A 25,782-nucleotide genomic window follows, 5' to 3' on the forward strand; every position below is an offset into this window, starting at 1 on the left:
AAGGGGACTGGAAGAGTCCGGCTGTTTCTAGTACCTGATACGACCTCTGCCCCCACCCTGCCCAGGAGCTAAGGGAATGAACATTTAACATCTGACGTTCTGTATGTGTCATGTGTACGTGCGTATTTTCCCTTTCGTTTCAAAGGTATTGTCTTCTGGGAGCTACTGTTGCTGAGAAGCCTACCACTTTCTAGTTTTCTTCCTTGTCGGTCGTCTGTCTTTCCTTTCCATCCTAGTCATTCTGTAATTTCACTATTAAATGACTAGGAATATTCACTTCCTATCAGAGAACTCATGTTTTCTTTTGTTCTGGAAAATTCTCAGCCATTTTTTTTCTTTGAATATTGTTTTTATGGCGTTTCTTCAGTTGTCTTTTTCTGGAAAGGCCATGAGATGTATGTTGGAATCTCTTAGTCTGTTCTCTGTCACTTAATTGCTCTTTAGTATTCTTGTACCCTGAACTTTGCTGTAGTTGTTGATTATTTCTAATAGTTTTCTGATGGATTCTTTAGGGTTTTCTATATATAGAATCATGTCATCTGCAAACAGCGAGAGTTTCACTTCTTCATTGCCTATTTGGACTCCTTTTATTTCTTTTTCTTGCCTAATTGCTCTGGCCAGGACCTCCAGTACTATGTTAATAGGAGTGGTGAGAGTGGACACCCTTGTCTTGTCCCTGTTTTCAGAGGGATGGCTTGCAGTTTTTCCCTATTAAGTATGATGCTGGCTGTGGGTTTGTCATATGTGGCCTTTATTATGTTGAGGTACGTTCCTTCTATACCCATTTTGTTGAGAGTTTTTATCATAAATGGATGCCGTATCTTGTCAAATGCCTTCTCTGCATCTATTGAGATGACCATGGGGTTTTTATTCCTTGTTTTGTTAATGTGGTATATCACATTGATTGATTTGCAGATGTTGAACCATCCCTGTGTCACTCGTATAAATCCCACGTGATCATGGTGTGTGATCCTTTCAATGTATTGCTGTATTCAGTTTCCCGATATTTTGTTGAGGATTTTTGCATCTGTGTTCATCAGCGATATTGGCTTGTAATTTTCCTTCTTTGTGTTGTCCTTGTCTGGTTTTGGTATCAGGGTGATGTTGGCCTTGTAAAATGTGTTAGGAAGCATTCCATCTTCCTCAATTTTTTGGAATAGTTTGAGGATAGGTATTAAATCCTCTTTGAATGTTTGGTAGAATTCTCCAGAGAAGCAATTGGTCCTGGACTTTTGTTTTTTGGGAGGTTTTTGGTTACTTTTTTGATCTCTTTACTTGTGATTGGTCTATTCAGATTCTCTATTTCTTCTTGGTTCAGTTTTAGGAGGTTGTATGAGTCTAGGAATTTAGCCATTTCTTCTAGATTGTCCAATTTGTTGGCATGTAGTTTTTCATAGTATTCTCTTATCCTTTGTATTTCTGTGGTATCCATTGTAATTTCTCCTCTTTCTTTTTTTTTTCAGTGTTAGTATTTTGGTGTATTTGTATAAAAATGAGGTCTTACAGCATTTTGTATTTTGCTTTTTTGACATTATATAATACTGTATTATTTTATTTTATATTTTATATATTATGTTGTATATCATATTATATTGTTAGTATTTTCTCACATCATTAAATATCTTTTAAAAATGAATGCATACCATTCCATCATGTTTACACACCATAATTTAACCTAAATTTTTGATATCATAAACGAAGCTATGATGAATTCTTGCCTACATATCTTTTTATGATAGACTCATACAATAGAATTATTAATTTGATCAACAGGTATAATTTTTTCTTTTTTTAGACCACAAGTTCTACTTGTACAATAATAGTTTTAATATTGATAAGCAAAAAGAAAATGAAGTTATGTCAAATCTTATCACATAAATATAGCTAAAGTTAACATTTTGATATATATCTTATCTTCTTTTTTTAATTTAACCCAAAATATGATTTGGTGTATAACGTGAACTGAGAATCTAAATTTTAAACATTTCTCCAAACTAGCCGATTTTTCCAACATTATATCTGTATTAATCTACCCATCCCTCATTTACTTCTTTTTTTTTTTTAAATTTTTTGTTTATTGCAGTAACATTGGTTTATAACATTGTATAAATTTCAGGTGTACATCATTATACTTCTATATCTACATGGTTTACATCATGTTCTCGTGTTCACCACCAAATACTAGTTACAATCCATCACCATACACATGTGCCTAATTATCCCTTTTGCCCTCCTTCCTCCCCCCTTCCTCTCTGGTAACCACCAATCCAATCTCTGTCTCTATGTGTTTGTTTGTTGTTGTTATCTACTACCACCTAATGAGTGAGATCATACGGTATTTGACCTTCTCCCTCTGACTTATTTCACTTTGCATAATACCCTCAATGTCCATCCATGTTGTCACAAATGGCTGGATTTCATCGTTTCTTATGGCTGATTCGTATTCCATTGTGTATATGTACCACATCTTCTTTATCCGTTCGTCCCTTGATGGGCACTTAGGTTGCTTCCAAGTCTTGGCAATTGTGAATAACGCTGCAGGGAACACAGGGGTGCGTGTATTTTTGAAAGCATTGGTGCTTTCAGGTTCTTTAGATAAATACCCAGCAGTGGAATAGCTGGATCGTATGGTATTCTATCCTTAATTTTTTGAGGAACCTCTATACTGTTTTCCATAGTGGCTGCACCAGTTTGGACTCCCACCAGCAATGTATGAGAGTTCTCTTCTCTCCACATCCTCTCCAACACTTGTTTCCTGTCTTGTTAATTATAGCCATTCTGACAGGCATGAGGTGATATCTCATTGTAGTTTTGATTAGCATTTCCCTGATAGTTAATGATGTTGAACATCTTTTCATGTGCCTGTTGGCCTTCTGTATATCTTCTTTGGAGAAATGTCTGTTCAGGTCTTTTCCCCATTTTTTAATTTGGTTGTTAGGTTTTTTGTTGTTGAGATGCGTGAGTTCTTTATATATTTTGGAGATTAACCCCTTATCAGATGTATGGTTGGAAAATATCTTCTCCCAATTGTTAGGTTGTTTTTTTGTTTTGTTGATGGTTTCCTTTGCTGTGCAGAAGCTTTTTACTTTGATGTAGTCCCATTTGTTTATTTTTTCTATTCTTTCTCTTTCCTGGTCAGACATGGTGCTTGAAAATATGTTGCTAAGACCGATGTCGAAGAGCGTACTGCCTATGTTTTCTTCTAGAAGTTTCATAGTTTCAGGTCTTACATTCAAGTCGTTAATCCATTTGGAGTTAATTTTTGTGTATGGTGTAAGGTAATGGTCTATTTTCATTCTTTTGCATGTGGCTGTCCAGTTTTCCCAACACCATTTGTTGAAGAGAATTTGTTTTCTCCCTTGTATGTTCTTGGCTCCTTTGTTGAAGATTAGCTGTCCATAGATGTGTGGGTTTATTTCTGGGCTTTTGATTCTATTCCATTGATCTGTGTGTCTGTTTTTGTGCCAGTACCATGCTGTTTTGGTTACTCTAGCTTTGTAGTATATTTTGAAATCAGGGAGTGTGATACCTCCAGCTTTGTTCTTTTTTCTCAGGATTCCTTTACCTATTCGGGGTCTTTTGTTGTTCCATATAAATTTTAGGATTCTTTGCTCTATTTCTGTGAAAAATGTTGTTGGAACTTTGATAGGGATTGCATTGAATCTATAGATGGCTTTAGGAAGTATGGACATGTTAACTATGTTAATTCTTCCAGTCCAAGAGCACGGAATATCTTTCCATTTCTTTGTGTCTTCTTCAATTTCTTTCAGCAATGTTTTATAGTTTTCGGTGTACAGATCTTTCACCTCTTTGGTTAATTTTATTCCTAGGTATTTTATTCTTTTTGTTGCAATTGTAAATGGGATTGTATTCTTAATTTCTCTTTCTGCTACTTCGTTGTTAGTGTATAGAAATGCAACTGATTTTTGTAAATGGGATTGTATTCTTAATTTCTCTTTCTGCTACTTCGTTGTTAGTGTATAGAAATGCAACTGATTTTTGTATGTTGATTTTGTACCCTGCAACTTTACCATATTTGTTTATTACTTCTAAAAGTTTTTTGGTGGATTCTTTAGAGTTTTCTATATATAAAATCATGTCATCTGCAAATAGTGACAGTTTCACTTCTTCCTTTCCAATTTGGATCCCTTTTATTTCTTTCTCTTGCCTGATTGCTCTGGCTAGGACTTCCCAGTACCTTGTTAAATAGGAGTGGTGAGAGTGGGTATCCTTGTCTGGTTCCTGTTCTTAGAGGGATAGCTTTCAGTTTTTCACCATAGAGGATGATATTAGCTGTGGGTTTCTCATATATGGTCTTTATTATGTTGAGGTACTTTCCTTCTATACTCATTTTATTCAGAGTTTTTATCATAAATGGATGCTGTATCTTGTCAAATGCTTTTTCTGCATCTATTGAGATGATCATGTGATTTTTATTCTTCATTTTATTAACGTGGTGTATCACATTGATTGATTTGCAAATGTTGAACCATCCCTGCATACCTGGAATAAATCCCACTTGATCATGGTGTATAATCTTTTTAATGTATTGTTGTATGCGATTTGCTAATATTTTGTTGAGGATTTTTGCATCGATGTTCATCAGTGATATTGGCCTGTAATTTTCTTACTTTCTTTATTTTTATTTACTTATTTTTTTGTGAGGAAGATCAGCCCTGAGCTAACATCCATGCTAATCCTCCTCTTTTTGCTGAGGAAGACCGGCTCTGAGCTAACATCTATTGCCAATCCTCCTCCTTTCCCCCCCCCGCCAAAGCCCCAGTAGATAGTTGTATGTCATAGTTGCACATCCTTCTATTTGCTGTATGTGGGCCGCAGCCTCAGCATGGCCGGAGAAGCGGTGTGTCAGTGCATGCCCAGGATCCGAACCTGGGCCGCCAGTAGCGGAGCGCACGCACTTAACTGCTAAGGCACGGGGCCGGCCCTGTAATTTTCTTTTTTTTGTGTTGTCCTTGTCTGGTTTTGGTATCAGGGTAATGTTGGCTTTGTAGAATCAATTAGGGAGCTTCACCCCCCCCTTAATTTTTTGGAAGAGTTTGAGAAGGATAGGTATTAAGTCTTCTTTGAATGTTTGGTAGAATTCACCAGGGAAGCTGTCTGGTCCTGGACTTTTATTTTTGGGGAGGTTTTTGATTACTGTTTCAATCTCCTTACTGGTGATTGGTCTATTCACATTCTCTGTTTCTTCTTGATCTAGCTTTGGAAAGTTGTATGATTCTAAGAATTTATCCATTTCTTTCAGATTGTGAAATTTGTTGGCATGTAGCTTTTCATAGTATTCTCTTAAAATCTTTTGTATTTCTGAGGTGTCTGTTGTAATTCTCCTCTTTCATTTCTGATTTTACTTATTTGAACCATCTCTCTTTTTTTCTTAGTGAGTCTGGCTAAGGGTTTGTCAATTTTGTTTATCTTCTCAAAGAACCAGCTCTTTGTTTCGTTGATCCTTTCTACTGTTTTTTTTTTGTTTGTTTGTTTCAGTTTCCTTTATTTCTGCTCTAATTTTTATTATTTCCCTGCTTCTGCTGGCTTTGGGCTTTGTTTGTTCTTCTTTTTCTAGTTCTGTTAGGTGTAGTTGAAGATTGCGTATTTGAGTTTTTTCTTGTTTGTTAAGGTGGGCCTGTATTGCTATGAATTTCCCTCTTACGACCACTTTTGCTGCATCCCACTTGAGTTTGTAGTTTCATTCTCATTTGTCTCTAGATATTTTTTGATTTCTTGTTTAATTTCATCAATGATCCATTGGTTGTTCAGTAGCATGTTGTTTAGTCTCCACATATTTGTCACTTTCCCATCTGTTTCTTGCAGTTAATTTCTAGTTTCATAGCATTATAGTTGGAAAAGGTGCTTGATATGATTTCAATCTTCTTAAATTTATTGAGGCTTGCCTTGTTTCCCAACATATGGTCTGTCTTTGAGAATGTTCCATGTGCACTTGAGAAGAATATGTATTCTGCTGTTTTTGGATAGAGTGCTCTATATATATCTATTAAGTCCATCTCATCAAGTTTTTCTTTTAAGTCCACTGTTTCCTTGTTGACTTTCTGTCTGGATGATCTATCTGTTGATGTAAGTGGGGTGTTAAGGTCCCCTACTATTATTGTGTTGTTGTTAATACCCCCTTTTAGGTTTGTTAATAGTTGCTTTATATACTTTGGTGCTCCTGTGTTGGGTGCATATGTATTTATAAGTATTCTTGGTGGAGTGTCCCTTTTGTCATCATGTATTGCCTCTCTTTTTCTCTCACTGCCTGTTTTGTCGTGAAGTCTACTTTGTTTGATAGAAGTATGGCAACACCTGCTTTCTTTCGTTGGCCACTAGCTTAGAGTATCATCTTCCATCCTTTCACTCTGAGCCAGTATTTCTGAGCTGAGTGAGTTTCCTGGAGGCAGCATATTGTTGGGTCTTGTTTTTTAATCCATCCTGCCATCGTGTTTTTTGTTTTGGGTCTTGTTTTTAATCCATCCCTGTGTATTTTGACTGGAGAATTCAATCCATTTACATTTAAAGTGATTATAGATATATGAGGGCTTAATGCTGCCATTTTATTGCTCATTTTCCTGTTCTTCTGCATTTCCTTTGTTTCTTGTCCTGTGTGTTTTGGCCTACCGATTCAGTTTGGTAGTTCTCTATGATGGTTTTCATAGTTTTCTCTTTATTTATCATTTGTGTCCCTGTTCTGATTATTTGTTTAGTGGTTACCATGAGGTTTGTATACAAAATCTTGAAGATGAGATAGTCCATTTTCTGATGGCCTCTTATTTCCTTAGACTAAGCTGATTCCATCCCTTTCCTCTTCCCCTTCTAATTTATTATTGTCACAACTTATTCTATCTTGTGTTGTGAGTTTGTGGTTAAAATGACAAGATTATATTTATTTTTGATGTTTTCCTTCCCTTTGTCTTTATTGTTATAATTAAGTGTTTGCTAACCAGTTCTGATAGAGAGCTGCAATGTTCTGATTTTGTCTGTGTATTTATCTCCTTGTTCAAGGCTTTGTAACTGCTTTCTTTCTTTTGTCAGGTATGAGGGCCTTCTTGAGCATTTCTTGGGCGGGGGGAGTCTTGTGGCAATGAACTCCCTTAGCTTTTGTTTATCTGGGAAAGTTTTTATTTCTCACTCATATCTGAAGGATATTTTTGCTGGATAGAGTATTCTTGGCTGAAAGTTTTAGTCTTTCAGAGTTTTGAATATATCATTCCACTCTTTCCTAGCCTGTAATGTTTCTGCTGAGAAATCCGCTGAAAGCCTGTTTGGGATTCCCTTGTAGGTTATTTTCTTCTGTCTTGCTGCCCTTAATATTTTTTCTTTGTCATTGACTTTTGCCACCTTTACTACTGTATGCCTTGGAGAAGGTCTTTTTACATTGATATGATTAGGAGTTCTAATAGCTTCTTTCACTTGTATTTTTAGCTTCTTACCCTGGTTTTGAAAGTTCTCAGCTATTATTTCTTTGAACAAGCTCTCTGCTCCATTCCTCTTCTCTTCTCCCTCTGGAATACCTATTATCCTCATGTTGCATTTCCTAATTGAGTCGGATATTTCTCTGAGAATTTCTTCTTTTCTTTTTAGTCTTAGTTCTCTCTCCTCCTCCATCTGAAGCATTTCTGTATTTCTGTCCTCCAGACTGCTGATTCTCTCCTCGATAATATCAGCTCTGATATTCAGGGAGTCCAGATTTTTCTTTATTTCATCCATTGTGTTTTTCATCTCCAACGCTTCTAATTTTTTTTTTGTAGTTTCAATCTTTTTTGTGAAGAAGTTCCTGATTACTTTCAACTGTCTATCTGTATTTTCTTGTAACTCGTTGAGTTTTTTTGTGATAGCTATTTTTAATTCTCTGTCATTTAGATTATAAATTTCTGTGCCTTCAGGATAGATTTCTGGGTGCTTGTCATTTTCCTTCTTGTCTGGAATATTAATATATTTTTTCATACTGTTTGATGCCGTGGATTTGTCTTTCTGCATAGTGATAGTATCTGGTTGCAGATTCTACCTGCCACCACTGGGCGGTTCTCAAGAACCGTGTATTCTGAGTCTGCTGTGATCTGTGGCTCGCTTGCTCACAGCTGCTGCTTTTCTATCGTATGTGTGGGTGCTCTGGCTGACCCACTGAGCTAGAGTGCTGGGCGGGGGGAGGGGCACTCTCTTTTGCCTGCACGATCCCGGGGGCGTTTTTGCTCTGCCCTCACTATCTGTTCTCCTGGGGTGCCGACTTGATGAAGACAGCCCGCAATAGTTTAGTCACCTGTGTATGGGGCTTTCCTGTGGGCTGTGAGGGAACTTGGAGAGAGAAGGTGTTATTGTGGAGGGCCGCCCCTCCCACCTCTCCTCTCAGAGCTGTGTGTGGTCCCGCATCCTGGGTCGCTGCTGTTGGGGAAGGAGAGGAGATCACCTTACCTCCTTCCACTTCCTCCCGGGGATGGTCCAGGACCTCCACCTTCAGACATATGGCTGCGTGGGTCTCTCAGAGGTCTTTTGTGTTGTGTGACTCTTCTCAGTTGGTTTGTAGTGTCCTTTTTGTTGTATCTTAGAGGGGAGAGTCTAAGGGAAGCACTCACTCTGCCATGATGCTGACATCACCCTTGGAAAGCTCTTGTTTCTCTGTCACATCTAAGGGATAATTTCGTTGGAGAGAGCATTCTTGGCTGAAAGTTTTTGTCTCTTAGTATATTTTGAATATATCATTCCATTGTCTTCTAGCCTTAAGGTTTCTGCTGAGATATCCACTGAAAGCCTGATAGGGCTTCCTTTGTAGATTATTTTCTTCTGCCTTGCTGCCCTTAATATTTTTTCTTGTCTTTGACTTTTGCCAGTTTTGCTGTTACATGCCTTGAAGAAGGTCTTTTTGCGTTGATGTAATTAGGAGTTCTATTGGCTTCAAGTACTTGTAAGTCCAGTTCCTTCCCCAGGTTTGGGAAGTTCTCAGCTATTATTTCTTTGAAGAGGCTCTTTTCTCCTTTCTCCCTCTCTTCTCTTTCTGGGATACCTATAATCCTTATCTTATTTTTGCTAATTGAATTGGATATTTCTCAGAGAACTTCTTCATTTTTTAGATATCTTAGTTCTCTCTCCTCTTCCACCTGCAGCATTTCTATATTTCTGTCTTCTAAGTCACTAATTCTGTCCTGTGTAAGGTCTGTTTTACTTTTTATGGTTTCTATATTATTTTTATCTCATTAATTGTGTTCTTCCTGTACAGAATTTCTGTGTAGTTTTTTTGAGGGCTTCAGAGTCTTTGGTGAAGTATTCTTTGCGTTCACTAATTCTATTCCTCAGCTCATCGAACTCTCCTGTGTTTTCTTGTAAGTCACTGAGTTTCTTTATGATAGCTATTTTGAATTCTCTGTCATTTAGATTGTAATCTGTGACTTCAGGATTGGTTTCTGGAGACTTGTCATTTTTCTTCTCTTTTGAAGTGTTACTGTAGTTCTTCATGGTGTTTGATGAATTGATCCTCTGCGGTGCATTTTTGGTAGTATCGGGTTGTAGATCCCACCTGCCACTGCTGCAGGCGCCAGGAGCTGTGTTTTCTGATGCTGCCCCATCTCCTGGTGGTTGTGCTGGTCAGGGTGCTCTGTGTTTGCATGAGCTGGCAGCAGCCACTCTGCAGGTCACGCTCATGCAGGCAGGGCCTCTGTGTGGTGGGCGGGGTGCCTTCATGTGGGTGGGGCTACTGTGCTCATGGGTGGGGCTGGTTGGGCTCCTGCGCTTGGCAGGTGTGGTGCCTTCATGTGGGCTGAGCCACCACCACTTGGAGGGGAACCTGCACTCGGGCAGGGCTGCTGCAGTCAGTGGGTGTTCCTGTGGGCTGGGCTACCACCCTGAAAACATTTGTGTGTGGGCTGGGCTGTCCCCGCCTCCACTCACAGTTGTGCTGGCGCCTGTGTGAGGATCTGTGTCCTGGCTCTCTGCCACCCGGGAAGGGGAGGGGTCCGCTCATCTAGTTCCGCTGCCTCCTGGGATCCAGTCCACCCATCTTCAGACGTACGGCTGCATGGATCTCTTAGGCCTCCTGTTGTGCTGTCCAGGGAATCCTCTGCTGGTTGATGAATGTCGGTTTAGTTGTAACTTAGAGAGGAGGGACTAAGAACAACTCACTCCACCGTGATGCTGACATCCCTCGTCTGCAGTTCTGTGCCTCAGTTTCTTCATCCTCATCTTCTAAATGGAGATCAAAATGATGCCTCAGAATGCAGCTGTGGCTTCTCTGCCCGACTCCATCCACCTTTGTAAGTTGCATTCACACTGCTGGGAAGGAGCTGTCCCTGTTGGCTCTGAACTGTGTGAGGAGTGTCCTCTCCTGGCTGAAATGCACACCTGACCTTGAGAAGGGGCAGATCTACAATCCTGGGGACGCCAATGACCTTGCACAAGTACGTTGTGTGACAGGCCATAAAATCTTGAGAATCCTGAAGGCCAAAAATCTCTCTCCTGATCTTCCTGAGGATCTCTACTAGTTAATTGCAAGAGCTGTTGCTACTTGAAAACCACTGAGACAAACAGAAAGAATCAGGAATCTAAATTCTATCTGATTCTTACTGAGAGCAGCTGAATCAACAGTCTCTGTATTGTAGGAATAAGCGATTTCTCCCAGTTGGAAACATAAGTCACTCTCATCCTCTCTGCTGTGGTTGCCTAAATTTGGCTTTTTATGTACTGAAGGGTGAAATCATTATTTAACTTAAAAAAAAAGGAGAAAGATCATCATGAGGGCTCAGTAAGTTCAAACCGTGTGAAGAACTCAGAACAGTGCTTGGCACGTGGTTTGTGCTCAGTAATTGTCAGACACCGTCGGTGACCAGAGCAGCCGTAGCACGTGGTCATTGTAACGTAGGTCCTGAGCAGAGGTGTTTCCAGGGAGCCATGGAGCAGGGGACAGAGAGGACGGGTGGAAGCACAGACTCCAAGGCTGAGGGCAGCTGCTCTGCAGTGCGAGACCTTCCAGTCAGGGCTTGGGGAACTCTCGGCCCTCATAAGGGCAGCTGAGTCACTGTCCCTCCTGCCTCCGGACTCTAGCCCAGAGGGGATAAGGACATTGGGGACGGTGAGATGTTCCACTGTTTTGTGTTCATTTTCTTAAAGCAAAATCCTCAACTTTGGCCATACACTGGAATGACGGGAGCTTTCAAACACCCTAGTGCCTGGGTCTCGGCCCAGAGATTCTCACGTTACTGGCCTGGGGTGTGGTATGGGGGGCTGAGAATTCTCCCCTGGGGACTCCAGTGTTTGCAGAGGGGGAGCATCTATTTGAGAGGACCCCTCTTCAAGGGCAGCCCTCCACCCTGCCCCTGCCCTTTCCTGCTGCTTCCTGGCCTGGAGTGGGGGCCGTGGTTCTGAGCAGCCCTCTGCCTTCCCAGGGATCCTTCTGTTTCAAGCTGGAGACAAAACAAGAATATGATTTGTGTTTGTTTATTTGTGGTGGATATTCCTAGATCCTCTTTACCTCTCAGAAATGGGAACTGGGCACCCTGAGGACTTCTCTGGTGGAAATTCTCCTGAGCACATGTAAGGGCTACTCCCCACTCCCACCCTCTGTGCGGCATCCTCTCTCTCCCTGGCTCGGGACAAAGCAGCATGATGCACATGGCTTCCAGCTGTGGCCCTGGCTGGCAGGTATGGAGGTCAAGTGTCTGTCTCAGCTTCTTTCTTTGCTCTTGGGTTCCAGGACCGAGTGATAACATAGTAATGAAACCTCAGCCACACATTTATTTGTTCTCCACGGTGGCTGATTTTCTTGTGCTATGAATCACAGAGAAGGGAAGGATCCATGGTCAGATATACTGTTCTTCCAGCAACTCCCAGCGTTTAGCAGACGTGAAGTGAATGACGGTAGCTTTGTGTTAAGCATTCATTATTTCACCGGCCCCCGTTGGCCCGGCTCTGTACTTTCAGCTGGGCTTTGCTGACCAGGACGGTGTCCAGGCATGGTGGCCCCAGTTCATCTCCTCACCGTCTCCGACTTGTTACGCAGCCTAAGCCGGGAAGGAAGCCGATGACCACGTGGAGCGTTCCGTGTTCCCTGGGCACGCCAGGCACTTGCACACGCTTCTGCCCTTGTCAGGCTCTGGGCCACTTGATCAAATGCGTTGGGAGTTCGAGACCTGGAGTTCTTTCTTTGGGTCCGTTCTGACCCGTGAAACCTGCTGTTCCCCACAGAGGGATTGTGCCATGTCGTGTAGTGCACAGACACAGAACTCTGGACTGGCAGTCTCGGGTTCAAGTCCCGGTTCAGCCACTTCACAGATGTGCGTGTCTGGACGGCCTTGCTGCCTCGGTGTCGTTACGAGTCAAATTTGGCGAGTCGTGGTGCTGCCTTGAAGGGCGTTGGGCAGTTCAGGTGCAGTCTTACAGGATGGTGCTCTGTGAGCTCAGCACGGGGCAGGCTCAGCTGCTTCTCCTGCATATGTGCACACACACATGCGCACATGCAGGCGCATGCACAAGGCACACGCACATGAACACACGTGTGCTCTGTTCTCTGCGTGTTCACGTGTTGACACTTCTCCTTGGTGCTGCTGCTGCTCTCCATGCTTCGGCTTGCTATCACTCTGCCCTTCACCAGATGATCAGCTCTTGTTCACGGTAGTGCGTTCATCAGTGGCCACAAGAGATATGCTGAGTCCTCCCCCGGTGTCTGTGAACGTGAGCTTATTGGGAAAAAGAGTCTTTGCGGATGTAATTAAGTTAGGGAGCTCAAGAGGAGATCATCCTGGGTTAGCCGGGTGGGCCTTAAAAATCCGATGACAAGTGTTGTCATGAGAAGAGGGGCAGATGGACAGTAAGGGGGACACAGAGGAAGGACATGTGGAGACAGGCTGGGCCTGGCGTTGCTGTGCCACACCCAGGAAGGGTGGGAGCCACCAGAACCTGGAAGAAGCAAGGAAGGATCTCTACCAGAGCTTCGGAGGGAGCGCAGCCCTGCCGACACCTGGACTTTGTACTCCTGGCCTCTGGAACTGCGAGAGGATAAATTTCTGCTGTTTGAAGCAACCAGGTTCGTGGTAATTTCTTACAGCAGCCACAGAAAATGAATACGCTCGTCATTTAAGGTTTGGCTCAGGTGTGCTCTGCTCCTGGAGGTCTCGCCTGCTTCCCCACCTCCTCCTTGCCCTGACATCCACCACACCTGCTGTGTGACTATCCGTGGATGTGACTGTCTGCTCTGTGACACTGAGGGTTCTAACAGTGGGGTCGTGCCTTATTAGTGTTTCTCACCTGACATAGAGCAGCTCAATATGCGTTTGTTTTATGCAAAATGAACTTTGCTCTCGACCTCGCTCTCATCTTCATTGAATCCCCACCACACGTTGGCCTGGGCTCTCGGTGCTCATGGGGCCAGGGTGTCCATCCTCTCGTTGGGGGCACTTTCCCCTTCCACACACGCTGCAGGTTCACATTCTTCCTGATGCTCCTCGGGCCCTTGTCTGCCCAGAGGCTCAGTGGCTCCACGCCTGGCCCCAAAGTCCTTTTCCAGCTTCACCTGCCACCACCCTCCTCCGTGAACTTCTGCTCTTGGAAAACCAGTCTGTTCCTGTGTTTACAGGACACACTTTACTAACGGGGAGGCTGTGCTGGGCTGGGGATGACAGGAGAGCCCTGCTCTTCATCACTGCTGGGGTCCTACTTACCGCGGAGCCCAGCCACCTCCCCCCTTCTCTGAGCCCTTTCTCGTCAGTCGGGCAGGAAGGCCGTGTCCCTTCTCAGAAACGCTGCTGTGCTGGCCGTGTGTGCTTTTGTAGGCGTCTGTGCAGACCAGGGCATGCCTTTGTGAGCATAAGGGGCTGTTTGCTCCTGAGGTCAGGAGCCAGCTCTTTTCCATCTTTGCATCTCCTTCAGGACCCAAGGACCTCGCTCACTGGGTGTATTAAAGATGTTCATGTGTGTGATATTAACACAGAAATTCAGCATCCTATCCACATTTCTCTTCGGGCATTTATATTACCGTGCTCTTAGAAGCACGGTATAGAGATCGTATTACTGGAAAACTGCCCCTTCTGAAGGGTTTAATATAATGACCTCTTAGTAACAAATCTGCTAGTGGAGGAACGGGTCTGAGATTCTAGGGGAGGGGTCTGTTCTTGTGGAGGGGTCCCCCCTCTGACCTGGGGGTGGCCTTGGCAGGTGGCTGCAGGCTTTGCAGGACAGTGTGGGATGTGGAGGTGAAAGGACAGAGAGCCGTGTGCCGAGCGGCCCCTGGGTTCAGGCAGAGCACGGTGGCCGAGACGCTGTGCTAAGCAAGACGTAAGGAAGCCTGTGTCCCTTCATCCCCTAAACTGCGTAAGTCATCACCTGGACACGGACATGGCTTTGTCATCAGCACGTCTGCGGTTGGTTGTGATCTCACGTGGCTGTGATGAAGTCAGCGTGGGCCGGAGGAGGCCTCCCCTTACACAGTGAGGTCAGAGACGGGAAGCGGATTCTATCTCAGGACAATCTTCAGTTCCGGAGGTTTCCATAGCATCCTTTCCCCCCCAGTGAAGGCAGTGATTTGTTTTAAATAGCATATTTTTGCTCAGATTTACCTATGTGGATATAGAAAACTTACTCTCTAGAAACTCTGGCCAACCTCTCTTCTACAGAAAGAGTGAGGCAGCACGGTGGGAAGGGGCCGTCAGCCTGAATCCTGCCACAGTCACTTGGCAGCTTCGAAACCTTGAGCAACGTAACTTCTCTAAGCGTCAGATTCTCCATCTCTGACGTGGAAATGGTGGTACGACTTTGTAAGGTTCTCGCGAGTTGAGTGTAGTCGTAGTAATCGTTATTTTATGGAATTGGTGTGTGCGGGAGGGACCGACATGGCACGGTGAGCTTATGTTCTTGCAGGCAGTTGGGAGAGAATCACATCGTGGAAGTGCTGTTGGCTGAGTGAAGGATTGTTCTGGTTGATTCTGTGTTTCTTCAGGGAGATTACTTCCGTTGCTTATTTCTTTGCAGAATAACGGAACCACCGAGCATCAGGTGGAATCTTTCATCAGGAAAAAACTGGAGTCGCTGTTAAAAGAATCTCAAATTCGAGACAAAGAAGATCCTGACGGTTTCACGGTGCGGGCGCTGCTGAAGGCCACGCACGAAGGCTTGAACGCACACGTGAAGCAGGTACCCAGCCCTCTGTGTCGTCCCCCACAGGGAAGAGAAGCGTCTGGTACTTTCCGATCGTTTGTCGTTTGTGAAGTGCTCCTCTAGTTCTTCCATTTCTATCCTCCAGTTGCTTGAGAAGTGAAAATCTCCTGTTACAAAATGATGTGAGAAAGAGCTAAAAGTTGGATGGGTGGGGTGAAAATGACAGGACAAAGCCCAGGGCCCTGGACTACCCCTCCCCAGGCGTTGCAGGGGCAGGGGTGGCTTGAGCCCACCTGCACGTCGCCCTCCTCCCTCTCCACGTTCAGTCAGCCTCCACGCCCCATGGTCGGCCTCTGCACCTCTTGATCGGCCTCCGTGCCCCATGGTCGGCCTCCACGCCCCATGGTCGGCCTCCACGCCCCATGGTCGGCCTCCACGCCCCATGGTTGGCCTCTACGCCCCTGAGTCGCATGTCCTGAGCGCATCTTCCATCTGTCCACTTCTCGTTTCCGTGCTGTGTCCTGGTCCAGGCCACTGTCAGCTCTCCCCTAGATTCCTCCTGCCCTTCCTCAGTCTTGTCTCCACTCTGACAGCAGAATGTCTCTAAGACGCAGCTCTGATCGTGTCGCTCCATTGTCCAGAACTCTTCAGTGGCTGCCCATTACACTTGGGGTGAATTACGAACTCTTTAACCAGGCTTTCGAGGACCTGCATGATGACATCCTCGCCTGCCCCTCCAGTCTCAGATGCCCTGTTTTCCCTCACGCTGCCTCCCACCACTGTCACACCAGCCCTAACTGCCCACGTGCCTGGTCTTCCTCATGCTCCGTTCCTCTGCACGGAGCACTCCTGTCCTGAATTCCAGCTGCAATGTGATGTCCTAAATGAGTCCTGCCTCGACCCCTGGGTTAGATTAGCTGTCCTCTTTATGTTGTCCACAGCCGTCTGTTATGTGTTGTCTTTTCTGAAGCTTTTTTTTAAATTTTCATTTATTTATTTATTTTTTTTGTGAGGGAGATCAGCCCTGAGCTAACATCCATGCTAATCCTCCTCTTTTTGCTGAGGAAGACCGGCTCTGCGCTAACATCTGTTGCCAATCCTCCTCCTTTTTTTTCCCCCAAAGCCCCAGTGGATAGTTGTATGTCATAGTTGCACATCCTTCTAGTTGCTGTATGTGCGACGCAGTCTCAGCATGGCCGGAGAAGCGGTGCGTCGGTGCGCGCCCGGGATCCAAACCCGGGCCGCCAGTAGCGGAGCGCGCGCACTTAACCGCTAAGCCATGGGGCCGGCTCTCTGGAGCTTTTTAAAAACACATTTGCAATTATTTGTTCAGTGTCTGTCTTCCCAACTAGACTATGGATTCTATAAACATGGGAACCATGTCGTTCTTGATAACCCTTATTGTTCTGGCTTGTACAGTGCTTGGGACTTAGTGAGACCTTCATAAATCATTGTTGAATGAATGAATGCTTTGGGCTCTGGCTGAGGTTTTTACTCTGCTTTCTAAGGAAAATATCATAAATGGGTGAGGAAGAGGGGTAGTGGGTTTACTGATGTTATCCTTGGAGGCCACGGGGGCATTTTTTCTGGCCCAGAGGAGATCCATGCGTCCCTGGCTCAGCTCATGGCAGCCTTTCCTGCTACTGTCACCTGTCCTCCAGGGCTCAGGGATCCCCAGGCAGAGGGAAGATCATGTGGGTGACCACCCAGCAACGGTGGTTACTCTCTGGACCCTGCAGAAGTCCAGCCATTCAGCCACTAGGCTGTTCCAAGGTCTGTTTAGTTTCCAAACGTAGAACACTTAATTCCAAATGGCTTAAAAAATGAAGAAAGATGTCGCGTTGTGTAAGTGGCAAGTTCGTTTGCAGAGTGCCCTTCAGGTGGACTTAATCCAGTCATCAGAGACCTGTCCTCCTGCTCTGACTCCACACGATTAGTCCTATCTATGTCTGGTCCCTCTTCCCTGGGTGGCTGTAGGGTGACTGCCAGTAGGCCCGTGAGCTGCCCTTTCTTGTCCAGGTCCAGAGAGGGTGAGAGTGTATGCGCCATCCAACAAAGCAGAGTTTGTGCTGAGCTCCCGTCAGAGTCGTAGCTCCTGTGCCCACCCCTGAGCTGGTCACTGTGTCCTTCTTGGAGCAGTAATTGGGTGAGGGTATAGGGGAATGCTGCTAATGCCGACGGGAGCTTAGCCCTGGAGCCTGTGCCAAGGTTGGCCCCTCTGAAACTGCACGTTAGAGAAGAATGGAATACTGAGGGGCAACCAGAATGTCTGCCCTCACAGTTTATCTTACAATTCTGAATTTTCTTAAAAATTTCTAGAAATAGCAATACACTTTCCCGTTCCCCCCCCAGCCACTTAGTTTCACCCACACAAATGTCTGTAAAGTCACCTGTGGTTAGTCCAGCTTAATTTCTGCTTCTTGTCGTTGATGAGCTCTCATTGGCCAGTCTGGACCAATCACCTCCCCTTGTGTTTTGGGGACATCTTTGCTCCATCCCAGATTGTTCCAGTTGCAGAGGCAACAGCAGGTCTGGGAGATTTTGGAAGAAACAAAGTAGGCACATCTTTCTTTCACTGTTCATTGAAGAGATCCTAATGATAATTCTCCGTCAGGTGAGATGATCAAGGGCCTCAAATTTCAGATGTGGTGGAGCAAACTCATCCCCTTTTTCTTATTTTTTCCTTTCCCTTAAGTCTGGGCGACTGCAAGAATGCATTCGACTCGTGTAGAATAAATGGAGCCTGTGACTTTAACAGACTGGGCTGTAAAGCGCTGAGGGGTGTCACCCTGCTGCTGTGTTCGACTTTAAATGTGGTTTTGGTTCAGTGGGCAAGTGAAGGCCAGTCCATCTGTGTCAGACGCGTGTGCATGTACATCCAGGTCTGAGTGTGTGCTGTGGCTCCGGGCAGCTTGTTGCTCTGCCTCCTCCATCCAGGGCCGTCATCCGCTGGTGCAGTGCCGCTGTGCTGTCCTTTCCCGGGGGAGCCTGCAGTGACGTGGGAGTGAGGGTCTCATCCCTCAGGCCAGAGCAACTTAGCAGACACAAGCAAGGTGCCTGCCTTCTTAGGGGTCTTGAATCTGTTCCTTCCTTTTCATTCCAGCAGCAGCTGTCTGGGTGCCATGGTTGTTCCCTAAATGGCCTGTTCCAGCTCTCCTGCGTCCTGCCCCTCTAGTCCCCCGTTTACACCACGACCGTAGTGGTATTTCAGACCTGTCATCTGACCAGGTCCTTCTCCTGTTCTAAACCATTCAAAGGCACCTCACAGCTTGGGGGTAAAGTTCCGATTCCAGGATGTAGCCCAAAAGATCCTTTCTCCATGTTCTGGCCCCAGCTCCGACGCGTCCACTACACCCACGTGCACAGCATGCGCGCACTCCGCTGTCTGTTCCTGCAAGGTCCCTTGTCTGTAGCACTTGGCCTCGAGTTGGCTCTGTCCTTGGCCGAAGCTCCTCCTCATCTCAGGTAGAGAATGTCCCCTGTCTTCCAGCCCCAGCGTTTGCACCTCGTCTCCTTGGAAGGCCTCCCTGATCCTCAGGTCTGGGTAGGTGGCGTTCCTGTGCCGTCCCGCAGGGCCCTGAACTTTCCCATCACGGTCTTTTCTCGGTGTCGTCTGGTCTCTTGTCTCCACCATTAGATTGCAGCACAGTGAGGAGAGGCTGCTCTCTTGTATACGTGCCGAGTTCCAGCACACTGTCTGACCCGTGAATTCACTGACGGACGTGGATATGGTGCTCAAGGAGAGGCCAGATTGGAGAGATCTGTGTATATTACCCTTCTACAGAGAGGGCTCTGCAGCAGGAGAAGTTGGGGAGGGGGGTGAGCCAGGGGGAGACAGCTGCACAGAGTCCCCGTGTTGTCACCAGCTAGCTTTGTAACTTGGCATGCTGCCTAACTTCGCTCTGCTTCAGCTTTTCTTATCTATCGAACTGAGGTTTTGTCTTACCTGTATCCAGGGTGGTTGAATACGGTAAGTGAGAGTATAGGTAATGCACTTAGTCCTTGGAGCAGAGTGGGTGCCTAACGGCCACATACCCTGACAGCCCTGCTTTATTGTCCCAGCGTAGTTACTAAAAGCACCCCATTTAAGGAGTAAGTAAATGACATGATCCCCTTACCAACTGATGGGCTATTAGAAGTAGAAAGAAACTCAGAAGTTAATTGGCCCATCTCTCCCCAATTTCACAGAAAAGAAAACTGAGGCCAAGAGAAGGGGCTTCCAAAGGACGTTAGCTCCTTGGTGGCAGAACTGGGTCTCCCGACCTGGAGAACAGTCCTGCTTCTGTGACCCCATCTGGCTAACTTTCTAATTCAAGGGTTTTTGAACAGTTCATGATTGGCTTTAGTAGATCTTCAAAGGCCATCGATATACATAAACCGGTCACCTAGGTTACCCTGTGACCCGCCCCCACACCCCGCCAGCATTCTCTGAGCTGCCTTTTTCCCAGTTGCTTCTCAGTCCCCCTCCCTGCCCGAATTGCATCTTTGATGAGTCTCTGTGGATACGCGGAGACGGCCTCCCGACCTTTAGATTCTGTGTGGTTTTGCTCGGCTGCATTTATTCCATCTGTGTGGTTATCTCTGTTAGTGGGAACACACTGTCCTCTCCTTACAGGTCATTACAGTGACCGCCTAACTCACACATTAGGGTGACAGTTGAATGAGAATCTAAACCCATTAGCTAGGTGGCCTTTCTGTGTCCACATCAGACAGGCTCGAGCAAGGAGATCTCTAGCCTGGAAAATTAACCTAATGAGGAGAAATTCAGAGGTTATAATACCTCTTTCCCGTGCTTGCCACGAGGGAATTCTTCCAGTGAACAGAGGAGCTTTGCTGTGGTTCACTAAACAGACAAAAAAACTATCTTATTACCTCATAAGTATGCTTGGATTTTATTTAATTTTAATGTTTTAAAATCCCAAATAGCAGTATTCAGTCAATGTGATGACTGACTTAATTCAACAGAGTTGACACTAAAGGACTTTTCCCGTCTTCCATACTTACCTCTCCTTTCACTGAAGACGGTTTGTGCGCACTCGGGGCCCTCTGAGGACTCGCCTGTGCTGGGACAGCTGTGAACGAGTGCTGCGCCAGGCCCGGACTTGGCCCCGGGAAGCCGTGGCGGGTGCTGTGTCCTGGCAGGTGCTCAGGCCCCTCCACACCAGTGTCCTCTCTCGAGCCGACTCAGCTGCCCTTTGGGGGTGGGAGGAGCAGGACGAGGTGAGCAGGGCCTGTTTGCTTTCCACTGAGAGGCAGACAGAGAGGGTCCCCGCAGTTCCACCAGAACTAAGGAAAACGCAAAAACAGAAAGAAAAATACTCACACTTGCTTTGTTTACTCAGAATCCAGACATGAAGGAAAGTGGGAAGAAATCACATGGACGATCCCTCATGACCAACTTCGGGAAACATAAGGTAAGAATTAGTGTGATGAATGTGCGTAATCAGTTAATGTAAAGACCTGGGAGCTAACGGGAATATCATTGTGACCTTGGGATAACGCAAGATTTCTCAGAATTTTCTTTAGAAAAGGATAATTAAACTACTTTAAAATCTAAGAACTTCTGATCATCAGAAGTATCAAAAAGCACATATCCAACAAAGGACTTGTATTCTGAATATATAAAGAATTCCTACAAATCACTAAAAAACACAAGCATCCTAATTTTTAAAAAGTGGGCAACTTAACGTCGCTTCACAAAAGAAGATGCCCAGATGGCGAATGTGAAAAAGGTGCTCACCTTATCTGTCGTCTGGGAAATGCCAGTTGACGTGACGACGGGGTTGGACGCCCCCTACAGCAGCAGCCGAGAGGAGACTGAGAGCAGGTGCAGCGAGGCCGCCAAGCAGCCGGCACCCTGCACGGCTGAGGGAACACACATGTGCAGCTGCTGTGGCACCTGTTCCACAGGGTCTGTCTCAGCAGCTCCACAGCTAAGTGTGTGTCATGGGGCTGAGACAACAGTATTTATGGTGGCGTCATGTGTCATAGTACAGACAGGAAACAGTTCAAGTGTCCATGGTGTATTCACATAAGGGAATATATTTATCAGCAATGAGAATGACAAAATTACAAGTATATGCAATAATATGATCTTTATAAACATGACATTAACCAAGAGAAGTCAAGACCCAAGAAAATACATCTGTTTGCTTCCGTTTATGGGAAGCTTGAAAACAGGCAAAGAAAATCTCTGGGGTAGAAGTCAGGGAAGAGTTACCTTCGGGGAGAAGTAATGACTGCCGGGGAAAGTTGGGAGTCCGTTCCTCATCTGGGTGGTTCTGTCTGTGGAGGGCCTTCAGGTGCACTTGGGATGGGTGCACTTCTGTAGACGTGTATCACTAGACTTCATTGGCAAAGTAAACATGTAAGACCTCAGTTATGGATGGTGAGCTCTGCAGAAGGTTTCTGCAAGGCTGTTTCTTGTACTTTAAGGAATGTTATATCTGGAATTTCCCACCCCATCAATAGGATAATTTATTAAAAGGCCGGACAAAATACTCATTATAGTGAAAAACTGAACACAGCCAAAATGTCCACCCACAAAGAGTGCTCAGGTGAACCAGGGTTCATTCACATGACGCACAGTTATGCAGCATTAAAACGTGGTCACCCTGCGGAGCTCAAGGTGCAAACACTGAGTACAAGTTAAGATGAAAATTGGCAGTGTGGTGTCTCAGCCATGACAAGATGTGCCAGATTGGACGCAAAGAAGGTAGTCATCATTTCTCCAAATACTATCTGTCGGTGGTGGTTCATTACTTATTTCTACTTTTTGCATTTTATATTTAAAATGAACTTTAAAAAGAGATTTATTATTGTAACACTTCAAATTACTAACTATATGTGGAATTAGAGAATGTTTCATTTCTTGATTATAAACTACTCATTTAAATTAAAATTATTTTCCAAAGTAAATCTTTTCAGGAGTACTTTAGCTACTAGAGAATTAGAATTTATTATGCCTCAACTCATAGGATGAATGTCCACAAGACTACATATAGATTATTTAATAGTATTTGGTAACAAAAATGCAACGGGAAGCCGGAGAGGTCGGCCGACTTACAGCTTGTTGAGAGGCCAGGCTGGAACCTGAGACAGTTCATTGTATGCTCAGGTCCCCACTGTGTGCACCGAGGTTCTCGCACAGATGACACCTGGGAAGGTTCCAGACTAAATTGATGCCTCACTGTCAGTGCAGTAGTGTTGAGTGTGTTTATGCCGATGGTGTAGCTTGTTTTTGTTTGTTGAGAGTGAGGACTCTGGAGGGTGGTGTGGCCCCGTGGTAATTGGGGAGGGAGCCCTTTCCCTCTCTGAGCCCCGTTCCCTACCTGTCTGGGAGACTCTGTCCAGAGCTCTTGCTTCCCTTTGTTTGGGGAAGCTGCACTTTTGGTGGCAAGGTTTCCTGCGATTACTGGGGTCCCTCCCCATCACTGGTATTGTTGAGGTACATGTTGACAAATATTGGGGTTGTCTCCAACGTGGTGGAGATGAAACTGTATCCTTCCAAAAAGGTTTTCTATCTAATAGCCAGTCTGTCCAGAAGACCCCAGGTTATCCTCAGCCTTTGAGCCCGAATCCTGTGGGTAACGGGTTTTTGTTCTGCTGCTAGAAATTAAAATGGGTCAGAATCTCAGAAGAGCATTTTGATGTAGATGGTTATTTGAGTGCATTCTAGTCAAAAGCAGGAATGATAGTTATTCATTAAAAAAAATACTATTTGTCTTTTTTATCAAATCTGCCTTTTATAAGTGAATAGGAATAGGAGCTTCCTATGTAAGTGGATTTTTATCCCTTATAATCGTTTAAATAGATGTTACAACTTTGATCCCTCATGAGGCCTTCGATGCATGACTAATCAAGTCTTTCTAAGACTACATTTTATGTGGTTTAGAAATCAGCTTCAGAGCATGAAACCGTCAGTTTTGCATTCGTATTTTAATATAATCATGGCCATCGACATGCTTGTTATTAATAGTGAGGCAAGCTGCGATACTTGGTCAGTTTTTTTTCCTCCAAGTTATTGTCTTTGTGTGTGTTTGAAAGCCAGTCCATTCTCTGTATGTTGTAGATGTACCAGATGCAGTGAGTTTGTTGTTAAGTTTACTGTGATTTTTCCAGCAGAAAACCACAAAATCACGGTCTAAGTCTTGCAGTACTGATGACGGGGAAGACGCGCAGCAGAATCCTGGCAAGGAGACCGGCCAGCTGTACAGGTAAGGAGGTGCCTCCATGTTGGGGCCCCTCTCCCATCAGGTTGGCTGTCTGAATCATACGTGTGCAGAGAATTGGATCACAGGTGAAGCGCTCAGTGCCTGGATGTGAGATGAGGATACCTGAGGATACACTGGTGCCTCGTGAGCTCTTAATACTCGCTGTGCTGGCTGTGTCTGCAGAGACGAGAGCGGGGCTCTCACTGGGGCTAAAGGAGAAGAGAGAGGGTAAACACAGGTTAGGGGCCAGGCGTCTGAAATCAGCCAGATTCAGAATCTTCTTCCTCCCAATGTAACACGGGCAAGCTAGGCTCCTCGTTTCTTTCTGTTTCTTAGAGTCATGGGAAGGATTTAAGGAATTAAACTACTCAGCCTGATAAGCCCTGCCCCAATTAACTAAGCACTCAAAAGTATTAGCTGCTGTTTTCTTTATTATTGGCAGTAGAATTTGGGATGAGTAAGGTTACCATATTTTCAGAACCCAAACTGTGAATATGATCTGACGTGGGATTTTCTGGCAGTTTGTGTTATCCGTTAAGTCTCGCAGAGGGATGTAAATTATATCATAGAGAAATATGCAAACACAGACACGTGTGCACACACCCACACACACACCCCTGCACCTTTATTGAAAGACTGAAATTAAATGAAATTAGAAGCACAGAGGTCCTGTAGGAATGGATGACGTTTAGTGTCCAGTGGAGTTTTATGTGTGAGCTTTGCCCCAACAGAACGTCTGTACGTAAAACAGTAACAAACGAGTAAGCGCAGAGGGGATATGTGTGGTCCCCCCTGGAGAAAATGCAAGTGTGGTTGCAGTAAAGGATTTAAGAGAAATAGGGTCACCTTCCAGGAGAACTCCGCCCTGAATGCTCTCAGATGTGAGTTTGAGAAAGGCCAGCTCCGAGTCGGGTGGCCAGGGAGGGGCAGCGTTTGAGGAGAACCATGACAGTCTCCACCGTGCCGAGGAGGCAGCAGTGCAGTGTCTAGTGAAATCACGTTTACACTGCTCTCAAGTCGGAGGTTTGTCCCTGCAGCTGTCAAGGCCTGAGCGTCTGTTATGCTGCCCCTCTGGGACTTGAGTGAATTGTTCTCCTCCCAGGATAAGGAGTTCTGCAGAATTTCTCTGTTTCCTGGAGTGTCTTGCAGTTTCACTTGTAATTTCTAGGCATGACCTCTCATTGATTTATAATCATTAGCCTTCATGAAACCAGATTTTCACCGATGGCTACAGAGTTTCCAGATTATGTGGTAAAGAGGAACACGCACTCTTTCCTCCATTGATTTTTATACCTGCGTGTGTTCACGTCTCCTTTCTTGGTAAAATGAGTTGTTGGTGCATTTTGACCTTAGTTCTTTTATTGAATGTATATAAGTACCATTGGGGTAAGGGTTTTGCCTGATTTGTTCACTATTTTATCTCCAATAGGTGCTCAAAAGATATTCATTGAGTGAATAAATCCATGTCATCACCATCTAACTCCAGAACATTTTCATCACACCAGAGAGAAACTCTGCCATTAGCAGCCACACCCTCCTCTCCCAGCTCAGTCTCTGGCACCAACTAATCTGCTTTCTGTCTTTATAGATTTGCCTTTTCTGAACATTACATATAAATGGAATCGTATGATATTTGGCCTTTTGTGTCTGGCTTCTCTCACTTAGTGTAATATTTTCAAGGTATATCCATCTTGTGGCCTATGTCAGTGCTGCGTTCCTTTTCATTGTTGAATGATATTCCATTGTGTGGCATATTGCATTTTATTTATCCATTCATTTGTTGAAGGACATTTAGGTTGTTTTCACTTTTTGGGTATTATGAATAATGCTGCTATGGAACATTCATTTATAAGTTTTTATGTGGACATATGTTTTTATTTTTCTCAGGTTCATACTTAGAAGTAGAATTGCTGGGTCATGTGGTAACTGTTTAACTTTTTGAGGAACTGCCAAACTATTTTGGCAAAGCAGTTGTACCGTTTTACATTCCCCAGCAGTGCATGAGGTCCCACTTTCTCCTCATCCTTGCCGACGTGTTATTGCCTGCCTTTTTGGTTACGGCCATTCTGGTGGGTGTAAAGTGGTGTCTCATTGTGAACTGATCTGCATTTCCCTGACGACTGATGATGTTGAGCGTCTTTTCATGTGCTGATTGGCCAGTTGTGTGTCTCCTTTGGTGAGGACTAGAGTTTTTGATAGTTAGATGTCCCCTAGAGGAGAGAAGTCTATCTGTGAGGAGGAGGTGAGTCTGTGGTAGCGTCTGTCAAGTTGTAGAGGGGATCCTAGGAGTGGTTCCTAGGAGAGAGAACAAAGGAATGGATGTTTAAGAAAGTTGAAGAATATAGAAAGAGCATAAAGAAGAAAATAGAAATCACTTGTCATTGTCATCAGGGTGATCACTATGGAAAGTTGGTGCATTTCCCTGTAGGTGTAGAGCTCTCGTGATTCCTTTAGTCCAGGTTCCCCACCTGCCAGAGCGGACCTAGGC

The 25,782-nt window shown here is 44.9% G+C and overlaps 1 protein-coding gene across 10 annotated transcripts in view; it reads left to right on the top strand.

Annotated features, from left to right (window-relative positions):
* Window positions 1–25,782, top strand: part of PLCH1 (phospholipase C eta 1) — a 214,205-nt gene that overhangs the window by 170,664 nt on the left and 17,759 nt on the right. For 7 of the 10 annotated variants that reach the window (XM_087430352.1, XM_087430355.1, XM_087430356.1 and 4 more), the window contains 3 exons: window positions 14,956–15,117; window positions 20,424–20,495; window positions 23,203–23,297. In XM_087430352.1, coding sequence (XP_087286478.1) covers window positions 14,956–15,117; window positions 20,424–20,495; window positions 23,203–23,297 — 329 coding nt within the window. The remainder of the gene's footprint in view (window positions 1–14,955; window positions 15,118–20,423; window positions 20,496–23,202; window positions 23,298–25,782) is intronic. The other 3 variants (XM_014796612.2, XM_087430357.1, XM_087430358.1) reach the window with 1 other exon arrangement.

This window comes from Ceratotherium simum, chromosome 5, assembly GCF_057802395.1.
Source record: "Ceratotherium simum simum isolate JZ-2026a chromosome 5, ASM5780239v1, whole genome shotgun sequence".
NCBI classification, from domain to species: domain Eukaryota; kingdom Metazoa; phylum Chordata; class Mammalia; order Perissodactyla; family Rhinocerotidae; genus Ceratotherium; species Ceratotherium simum.